Source organism: Salpingoeca rosetta, assembly GCF_000188695.1.
Source record: "Salpingoeca rosetta unplaced genomic scaffold supercont1.1, whole genome shotgun sequence".
In the NCBI taxonomy this organism is placed as follows: Eukaryota; class Choanoflagellata; order Craspedida; family Salpingoecidae; genus Salpingoeca; species Salpingoeca rosetta.
Window position 1 is genome coordinate 1,458,578 of NW_004457740.1, and position 9,823 is coordinate 1,468,400.

Consider the following 9,823-nt stretch of genomic DNA (forward strand, 5'->3'; position numbering starts at 1 on the left):
TCTTCCCTCCTCGATGCATTTCGCATCACCCTCTCACGACGCCACCACGTCATCATCATCATGGCCACGATTTGAAGTCACTGTTTCGCCGCCTCACGATGTCACCATGCGGCCTCAGTTGTCCTCGTCGTCCTCGTGGTCCGTCTCCACCTCCAGGTACTCTGCCGCGTATCTTGCTTTGTCATCAAACGCGTCGTGCATGCCGTCACCGTCATCGTTGCCTGCGTATCCGTTGTCGTCGCTCCAGTCCCCGTCTGATGCATCGAAGGGCGGCACAATGTCGTGCTCGAGTGCATGTGCGTGCGTGTGTGCCATGTCGTGGAGCGACCCGTCCATCATCCAAAACGTCGTCACTATCGTTGAGTGTGTTGTGTGCAGCATGGGGAAGATTATGGCAGCATGAGTGTCACCATAGACCGTGTACACCACACGCACACGAGCGTTGACACGCACATGCGTGGAACATGCGCGACCACACGCGCGCACCACGACATAACAGCACACACACACACACCCACACACACACACCCACACCCACACACACACACACACACACACACACACACACACACACACACACACACACACACACACACACACACACACACACACACACACACACACACACACACACACACACACACACACACACACACACACGTACCTGGCTCTCCACTGTCCCTGCGATTCGCTCGCGGCGATTGCTGCTGCTTTGATGCTTGGCGGCCACGCATGGACTGTCGTTCCGGCAACACGCCGCTCTCAATGAACTGACGCCAGCCGGCACTGCTCTGTGCCTGAGACGCATGCGGGCGTTGCTTGCAGGCAACCCCAACATCGTCTGCGCTGCCGTCAGCACCACCATCGCTGCTGTTGACGAGCTCGTACCGCGGGGTGTTGGCGATTTGCGCATCATACGCAAACACGCTCGAGCGGCGGCGCACGTGGGGGTGGTGAGCGTGGCTGTGGCGGCGAGGAGAGTGGTGCTGGCCGTGGTGGTGGTAATCGCCATCTTTGTCTGGGGCGTGCTGCTGATCGTGCGCTGGCGCGGGCTTCAACGCGATGTATGCAATGAGAATCACGAGCAGAGTGACGCCAATCATCAGTCCAAGGAAGGTGTTGCTGGACAGGCCCAAGATCTCGTTGCTGCTGCCGCCGGCGGATGGGTCACCTTCATAGTCGGCCACGTCCACGCTCGCTGCTGCGAGCGACACCAGCTGCACGTTCCCCTCGCGTGTGGTGACAGCGGCTGGCAGGGTGAGGGTTTCCTCAGCGGCGAGGCTGGTGTCGGAGGGGCGTGTCGACACAACGCGCGTGAACACGACTGCAGTGCCGCGCACGGCGACATCAATGCTCACAAGCACCTGCGATGCTGACAGGCCAATGGCTACGTGCGTGCGTGTGTGTGTGTGTGTGTGTGTGTGTGTGTGTGTGTGTGTGTGTGTGTGTGTGTGTGTGTGTGTGTGTGTGTGTGTGTGTGTGTGTGTGGAATTGACAACGGTGCAGTACAGGGTGGGGATGCGTTGGGGAGCGTGAGATACGAGTCAGTTGTGCGCGCGATACGAGTAACGACAGCATATGCAGTGTGTGTGTGTGCGTGGTGCGGATACACGCGCGTTTTGGAGCATTCAGCATGTGTGACACAACCCCTCGTTTGCTGCAGCATCAGTTCACATGCATGCGCTCGCACTCACATGTCAGGAAGGTGTTGGTGAGTGAGCGCTGCTGGGCAACGGTGAGAGAAGCGCCAGCTGGCAGCCCGTCGAAGGTGGTGGTGATGGTCAAGGTGTTTGACCCTGCATCATCCGTTGCTGTGGTTGCTATTGTGGTCGTCGACTCGATGGTGTTTCCTCTGCCTCCTTGTTGTGTGCTCGTTGGTCCTGTTTACGAAATGACCCCCCCCCCCACAAATTATTGAGGGCGATGAGTGTTCTTGTGTGACATGATGTGGTCTTTACATTGGAGATGCGGTGTGAGTGGAGGGAGGCAAGCAGCGAGGATGTGCATACGTGTGACGATGCTAGGCGCGTCCTTGATGGTGATGGAGACGGCAACACCGACCTCACGACTCACTTGCGTCTCCACATCGCCTCTGTCAACATGTGCACACGATGCATGATGAGCACACGATGGCGTTGTTGTTCGTTCGTTGTACTGTTGTCGGTGCAAGTGCTAGGAACGCATGGAGATCTGATAAGACTGCAAAAGGAGACGACAGTCGTGGTGATATGGGGCAACGAACGATGTTGTCATTGCGATGTGAACACTAAAACAAGCGACAACGTACTTGTTGATGTGCTGTGTAAGTTGGGTAACGGCCTGCTCAGTCTCCGTCACAGCCACACGATGCACCTTGAAGGGCAATGGAAATTCCACAAGAAAGCAAGGTGAGCGTGCAAGCAAGAGGGTGGCTGTGAGGTTCCAGGTGCATGTCCAACGACTCTACCGAAGCAGTCGTGCTGTCAACCAGACGTTTCACCACATCATCAACGCATCGTGATGGCATCATGGCATCGTGGCCATGTGGCTTGATGGCATGGTCACATCGCTGTACCTTTCAGTCCTTACACAATTGCAAACACACACAAACACACACAAACACACACAAACACACACAAACACAGGCATAAATGATGTAACACAAACATACAGAAACATGAGAGACACACATATACACATGCACACCTCGTATGCGATGCTGTAGGTGCTGGTGTTAGGGTTGGTGCCAGCAAGATCCGTGGCGACTGATACGGATCCGATGGTGACGGCAGCAGTGGTGTCCACGTTGGAGGCGTTGGCGAGGGCATCCTTGAGTGGAAGGATGAGCGCGATTGCGATCAAATTGTCTGGAAACTCTACGAGCACAGAGCCAGCAATGACATTCGTGGCCGTGCTGGTCGTGGTGCTGGTGCTGGTGCTGGTGGTGCTGCTGGACACGGGCTTGGTGGCTGTGGATGATGCAGGCGTTGAGGAAAGCCATGGCGAGGAGGATGATGGTGTCGGTGTTGGCATGGCCATGTCCACGGTGCTCGCATGAGCTACGCTGGAGCTGGATCCCCACAACGGCCCTGCAACCACCACCGCCGCCACCGCCGCCACCAGCATCATGCGCAGCGCCGCTGGAAGCACCTTGGGCATTGTCGTTGTTGCCGTTTGTCGTCGTCACCACGCTTGGATTCGCTCGCTCACTTTGTTTGTTGACGCTCGTGCTGAGTGCTTGAGTGTGCCATGAATGCAGGGGCGTGTGTGAGTGCTTGAGTGTGACATGAATGCAGGGGCGTGTGCGGAGGGTTGCGAGAGCACATCTCGTCATGGAAGTCATTTCACAGCAGGAAGGAGCTCAAGGAATGTGGCGAAGTTCACATCAGCGAAGTTTGCCGTCAGCAATTGGTACAACTGAATTCAGGTTCATAGCCAAATTGTGCTGACTCTGCAGTTTTCTTCGTGTGAAACACGAGCACAGGCAGCAAGCAGCACGACAACAGACAGGTTGCTCGCGACCAGCCAGCCAGCCAGCGTGAGTGAGAACACTGCTGAGCGAGTGGTGTGTGGATTGGTTGCGCGTGTGTGTGTGTGTTTGGATGTTTGTTTTTGTTTTGACCTATCCGCAGCCGCCGCTGCTCGTGCACACAGAGGTAGTGTGTGTGTGTGTGTGTGCTTGTGTATGTTTGTGTTTGTGTTTGTGTTGTCTGATCAGCACATACACACACGCAGCACAAGTCCACAAACAAACACAAGCACACAAGTGCGCAAACACAAGCACACCTCTGTGCTCTTGCGTGCGAACCCAGGCTGGTCTTGGTCTCTGCGCTCACCTCTTTCATTTGGTGCCGACCATTGATTGATCAATCAACCACTCACACACTCACTCACTCACTCACACACTCACTCACACACTCACACACTCACACACTCACTCACACACACACACACACACTCACTCACTCAACCAACCAACACACTCATCATCAACCAATACACTGATCAACCAACGCAGCGTCACCCACATACACACACACACAAGCACACAAGCACGCACCAACTGAACCAAGCCACGCCATCGCCAAAGGTGAGCTTTCGTGTTTCGCGCACCCGTGCCAGTGGCAATGTGTGGGCCATGTTGCACCCCTCACGCTTGATGTGTGGTGCACCTTCTCCTTGTTGATGGTGCGTGATCATGATCACACGCGTGATCTCCTTCTCTCCACACTGCCCTGCTTCTTCTCCGTTTTCTTTCCTTCGTCTTTGCTTGCCCCACACTCCTTTCTTTCTTGTGAGTGCACTTTGGAGGTGTGTGTGGTGTATGTTTTGTGATGGTGTTTGGTGTGTGGGACTGGTCCGGGGCTTTGCTTTTCTCTTCCTCCGCGGGCCAAAGTCCTCAATTGCTGGGTCGTGCTTGTGCGTAGCAGTGACACCGCGCCAATCGGCTGCGTGTGTCCCGTGTGCTGTACATGCATCATGTCAGCGACCAACCCCCCCCCCAACACTTGTGCTCGCTTGTTGTTTTGTTTGGCTGGGCCGTCGCTGTGCCTGGCCTGGCCTTTGTGCCTGGTTTGGTTCTTGGCATTGACGTCGAAGCATTTCCCCCCTTCCCATGCGCAACCATCACCTCTCTCGTCCTCCCTCCGCTCATCCCTCGCCTGTCTCTGTTCATCCACACCGCCTCTGTGGCGGCTGTCTGCTGGCTCCATCCCCCTCCCCTCACCTTCATTGGCTTGCTTTGGATGGTTCGTTGCCATCGTGGGCACTAGCGTGTGCACACATTTGCGTTCATTTGGGTGTTTGTGTCACGGGTGTGTGCACGTGTTGCATTGGGGTGGGGAACTCTGCACTTTGCATCACACATTCTCCCTCCTCCCGCGTTCGCTTTCACAAGCACCCACCCACCCCCATTGTCTGTTTCTTTTTCTTTTGTCGTTGTTGTGTTGAGTTTCGTTGGCTCTTCTTTGTCGTTTGGCACTGCTTCCGTTGATGTTGTTCGCACGTACATGCTCGTGCACGTGCGTGTGTATGTGTGTGTGTGTGTGTGTGTGTGTGTGTGTGTGTGTGTGTGTGTGTGTGTGTGTTTGGGTGCAGTGCATGGGCACGGGTGCGTGTGCGCCAGGGTTCCCTACACTGCATACTTTGTGCTTGTGCCTGGTGCACCACCACCCTCATCCCATCGCCCACACCTGGCACTTTTCTTCACTTGCCCTCCCACTGTTGGGAGCTTGCGTGTCACCTTACGCACCCTCATCTTTACCCTTCTTCGCTCAACCCTGCACACTAGTTCGCGGTTGCTCACCACCCACCACACCCTGCTCTCCTCCCACCTCCCCCAAAACAAATGTAGGCAGAACAGACATCGATCTGGACCGCAAACCGCCACAGACTGGTTGGAAACCTGACACGCACGCACGCACGGCATCCCTGGCCCCATATCGCATCACATTCACCAGCAGCCAAAAGTCACGCGTGGTGATTGCGCGTCGCCAGCACATCGGTGAAGAACAAGTTGGACCACGCAGAGCACTGCCACACCAGCAGCGGTAGCAGCAGCAGCAGCAGCACGCAGCACCATGATGCTCGCACGTGTGCAGAGGCGCCTGTTGCATGCGGCGCGGTGCGTTGGTGCCGCGGGCTCGACCAACACGACGACGACAAGCGACCTGCTCAGCATCTTCAGCGCAACAGAGGACGCCACCACGCTCACCTCATCACCGCCGCAGCAGCGCAGTGGCAGCCGCTCAAAGCAGTCAAAGTGCCGTCTCGCTCCCACCAACCCGGTGCGTCGTGTGGTGCTGTGTGGGCGGAGTGCGGTGCTGTGCTGTGCTGTGCTGTGCGGTGGTGGAGTTGCAATGTCGAATTGCGTTGTCCACCAGCTTGATAGTGCTGATGCTTACCGCCGCCATCGCACACACACACACACACACACACACATGCGCATTTACCATGGGGAGCAGGTGGAGCACGGGATGGCGGATGCCAACTCGTTTTTCATTGTTGACCGGCGGGACGAGCCCGTTGTGAGCGACGTGTTCCTGAAGCGCCGCCGTCGCGACGAGGTGCGGCAGCAGGGGTTCTGCTCGTTTCTCCTCCGCCAGAGCACCATGAAGGTCGCCAGCATCATCGACGCGCAGAAGGTACCTGCCTGTTTGCGCCTGCCTGCTTGGCGGGGTGTGTTGTGTTGTGTGGGCCAGTGAAGAGTGAGAGGTGTTGGCAGCACGTATCGAGTTGCAACCGCTCACCATCACCGTGTCCTACATGCACATGTTTGTATGTGTGTGTGTGTGTGTGCTTCTTGTTTACGCCACCAGGACAAGGCTGCGCTGCCGCAGGTGTTCCTCATCGGAAAGGACGGGTACGAGCTGGTGCCTGGCGTGGCCAGCTGACACCACCTGGCACCCATGTGCAGGATACACACGTGACCATCAATTTGCCGTATGCTCCCTTTACATGTTTCTTACCTCCTTTTGCTCCGTTCTTGTTCCCTCTCTCCTCTTCCTGCTCCCGTCACCACACCACACCAATCGAACGCAGCCACGGCAAGTCGACGGCGCTTGCGTATCTGTCGTACCGCTACTGGAAGGAAGGCTGGGTTGTCCTTCCCGTGTCCTCTGGGGCGCGGTGGGTGCTCGAGCCGCACTACATTGACATGTCGACGTACAAGCCCGGGCGCGTGGACAGCACGCGTGACGCCATCACCTGGCTCAACAGCTTCTTCAAGCTCAACTCAGACCGCATCGCAGACGTGCGTGCGTGTTGTTTGTCGTCATTTGCTTGCTTGTGTTGCTTTGTGTTGGTTGGGTTGGTTGCTGATGTGTGTTTGTTGGGTTGGTTGGTTGGTTGGTTGGTTGGTTGTTCGGTTGTGCGTGCGTGTGTGTCTGTGTGTGTGCGTGTGTGTGTCTGTGCGTGTGTCTGTGTGTGTGTGTGTGTCTGTGTGTGTGTGTGTGTGTACATGGACACGCCCGTTCACTCGCTCGCAGTGCCTTGGGATGTGATGATGCTATTTTCACTCATTCACCCCTTTCCCCCCACCCACCCCCAAACGCACTTTGCTCAATCTCGCGTGTGTACAGCTGAAGACGACGAAGAAGTACACGTGGCTGGAAGGATCCCACACAACCGCCGTCGGCACCCCACTCAAGGAGGTGGGTGGGCACACCCGCTCATGCGACAGGAGGGGGTGTGTGCATGTGTGTGTGCGTGTGTGTGCGCAAGTGTACAAGGAATGCACATGTCACCCCACACACACACGCGCGCGCGCGCGACGCACATCTCATGTTAATCCCTTATTTGTGCCTGGTGGCGTTCTCAACAGCTCCTGTCGTTGATTGAGGAGGATGACCGGTCCTCTGCGGACATAGTCGGTGTCATTGTCAAGGAGCTCCTGGCAGCAAAGGACAGGTGGGCACATGGCCTCACTACATGACCGTCTCACGTGTCGTGCTGCCCACACTTGCCTGATTGCGACATCGCTTCATGTGCACGCACATTCGTTTGTGTGTGTGTGGGGGGGGGGGTGTGTGGGTGTGGGTGTGGGTGGGTGTGGGTGTGCGCGTGGGTGTGCGCGTGCGTGCTGAGACTCATGCTCCCTCGCTGCCCTCCTTACCTCCCGTTTTACCTCACTCCCTGTGCATGAGCAGACCGAATGTGCTGCTGGCGGTCGACGACATGAACGGCCTCTTTGAGCCAGAGACGTCTGTCCTCGACGAGAACTTCAAGCCCGTCAACCCAGAGGACGTATGCTTTGCGCTCCTTGTGTGTGTGTGTGTTGTGTTGTGTTGTGTTGTTGCGTGCGTGTGTGTATGAGCATGCCATTCTTCCTCAACGAAGCCACCACTGGAACGTACTCATCACCACCTCACCTTCGATCCCCCTTCTACTCCCTTCTTCGCCACCGCCATGCCGCTGTTCTCGCATCTGCCCCCCCCCCCACACACACACACAGATGTCGCTGGTGCGCACGTTCCGCAAGGTGTTCCGCAACCACTCGAGCCTCGACCGCGTCGGTATTGTCGCCGCCACCAGCACCTACTCTGGCGTCCTTGCTGACCTCAACGACGAGACACGCACCATGCTCAACATGAGCCACCGCCTGTCATCCTCCACGCCCTCCGCAGCCGCTGCGAGCAGTGATGGCGATGGTGATGGCGACGAAGAGGCTGTCGTGGTGGACGACGCACGCACCGTGCCTTCCTCCCTCGCCACCTCCGCGTACAAGATTGCCTATGGGATTGCCAGCGATGTGGAGGTGACCTCCTTCCTCGGTAAGCGTACACAATGCACGCACCCCAGCATGCGATTGTGGGATTGGCAAACTGAAATCACACACGCATACACATGTACGCGCGCACGCACACACACACACACATATGTACACACACACATGCGCACACACACACACACACACGCGCGCGCGCGCGCACACACACACATGACGATGCTCATCCGTTTGCTTGTGGTGGTTGCTGCTGTACGCGTCCTCGTTCGTTGTCGTCGTTGTTTCTTTCGCCAGACTATCACAACAGCATTGGCTGGTGCAACATGCCGTCCAACGCCAAGACAGCAAAGCTGCTGCAGTCCCTCTCTGCAGGCAACCTTGCCCTTCTCTCCAACCACCTCCGCGCGTGCTGAGCGGGCTTGTCCCACTCCTGTCCCCTCCTCTCTCATCCTAGCTGTGTGTCCCAGTGTCCTGTCGGTGTGTCGGGTGATGTGATGATGTGATGTGATGTGACGCGTCCGTGTTGTGCCCTTTGCTGTCGACGACGTCTTCCTTCTCCAGTACGATATCCCCTCCTCTCGGCCTGTGCGATGACGCGACGCGCAGAAGCGGTGCTGCCTGCTGACGCGCAGTCCTTGCTCGCCAACACCACCACCACCACCACCACCAACAACAACAACAACAACAACAACAACAACAACAACAACAACAACAACAACAACAACAACAACAACAACAACGGCAACAAACCGATGGGGTGGTTTGCTTCTGTGTCTGCTCCTTGGGTCGATGTTGTTGTTCACGCCAACATGGATCCTAATGCGGCCCATGTACGCTTGTATGCGTGTGTTGCTTGTGTGTTTATGCATGTATGGGGTTTTCCTTACCTGCGCGCTGAGTTTTGTTTTTGACTGACTGACGCACGTGTTGAAACCACATTGTGGTGGCCATGCTGGTTTTGTTGTCTTGCCCTTGCTGTTCCCTACACGCTTCACAGCCAATGAAGGGTGTGGCTGTTTTGTCTTGCGCATTTTATTGGTTGTGTGTTGTTAGTTGATGTTGCCCCTTTCCCTACATGTGGGCGAATCATCGTCCCCTCAGCCAGCTGTTGGTGTTTGTTGTCTTGAGCAATGCATGGTCTTGCCGTTTGATCGTCAGTCTGAGCGCGCGCGTGTTCTTCTCATTTCCATCCATTCATGCGTCATCATCATCATCGTTTTGGACTTTCTTTCTTTTTCTTCTCGGTGCATGTGTGTGCTTTTGTGTGTACTGTTGTATGTGTGTGGGGTGCTGCACCAGAAAGCAGATAAAATTAAACAACAGACAGTGCCGAGGAGAGAGAATGTGTGAATGTGTGAACGTGTGTGTGTGTGTGTGTGTGTGTGTGTGTGTGTGTGTGTGTGTGTGTGTGTGTGTGTGTGAGCGAGAGCTTTGGGGTCTGGGGTGCACTAGTGATGTGACACCACACAACAACACACACCACACAATACACACAACACACAAGCAAGCAGCCACCGCAAGCACAGGTGAGAACTTTAGTGGATATCATTGCCATTTTTCTACGACCTTTCACTCTCCAGCTCAAAGGTTTGTTGTGGCTGGGTGTTGTTGTGTGTCTTG

At 56.0% G+C, this 9,823-nt stretch overlaps 2 protein-coding genes across 2 annotated transcripts in view; one reads left to right on the forward strand and one right to left on the reverse strand.

Annotated features, from left to right (window-relative positions):
• Window positions 1-3,320, reverse strand: part of PTSG_00333 (uncharacterized protein) — a 3,587-nt gene extending 267 nt beyond the window's left edge. Inside the window, exons 1-6 of the mRNA XM_004998828.1 lie at window positions 2,686-3,320; window positions 2,288-2,352; window positions 2,010-2,092; window positions 1,695-1,880; window positions 665-1,387; window positions 1-353 (exon numbers count right to left, since the gene is read on the reverse strand). The exon at window positions 1-353 is cut by the window's left edge and continues 267 nt beyond it. Coding sequence (XP_004998885.1) covers window positions 115-353; window positions 665-1,387; window positions 1,695-1,880; window positions 2,010-2,092; window positions 2,288-2,352; window positions 2,686-3,138 — 1,749 coding nt within the window. The 5' untranslated portion in view covers window positions 3,139-3,320 and the 3' untranslated portion in view covers window positions 1-114. The remainder of the gene's footprint in view (window positions 354-664; window positions 1,388-1,694; window positions 1,881-2,009; window positions 2,093-2,287; window positions 2,353-2,685) is intronic.
• A 221-nt stretch (window positions 3,321-3,541) lies between these two features.
• Window positions 3,542-9,535, forward strand: PTSG_00334 (uncharacterized protein). Its single transcript, XM_004998829.1, has 11 exons — window positions 3,542-3,635; window positions 3,998-4,069; window positions 5,333-5,765; window positions 5,943-6,122; window positions 6,297-6,340; window positions 6,520-6,730; window positions 7,059-7,130; window positions 7,301-7,386; window positions 7,626-7,722; window positions 7,931-8,249; window positions 8,498-9,535. The coding sequence occupies exons 3-11, from the start codon at window positions 5,559-5,561 to the stop codon at window positions 8,614-8,616; spliced, it is 1,335 nt and encodes a 444-aa protein (XP_004998886.1). The 5' UTR covers window positions 3,542-3,635; window positions 3,998-4,069; window positions 5,333-5,558; the 3' UTR covers window positions 8,617-9,535.
• Window positions 9,536-9,823: the final 288 nt, after the last annotated feature.

Excerpts from the sequence above, each read along its gene's own strand:
- PTSG_00334 (XM_004998829.1), top strand. The coding sequence starts at position 5,559 with ATGATGCTCGCACGTGTGCAGAGGCGCCTGTTGCATGCGGCGCGGTGC. Across the intron at positions 6,123-6,296 it reads GCATCATCGACGCGCAGAAG|GACAAGGCTGCGCTGCCGCA; the intron begins GTACCTGCCTGT and ends TTACGCCACCAG. Across the intron at positions 6,341-6,519 it reads TTCCTCATCGGAAAGGACGG|CCACGGCAAGTCGACGGCGC; the intron begins GTACGAGCTGGT and ends AATCGAACGCAG.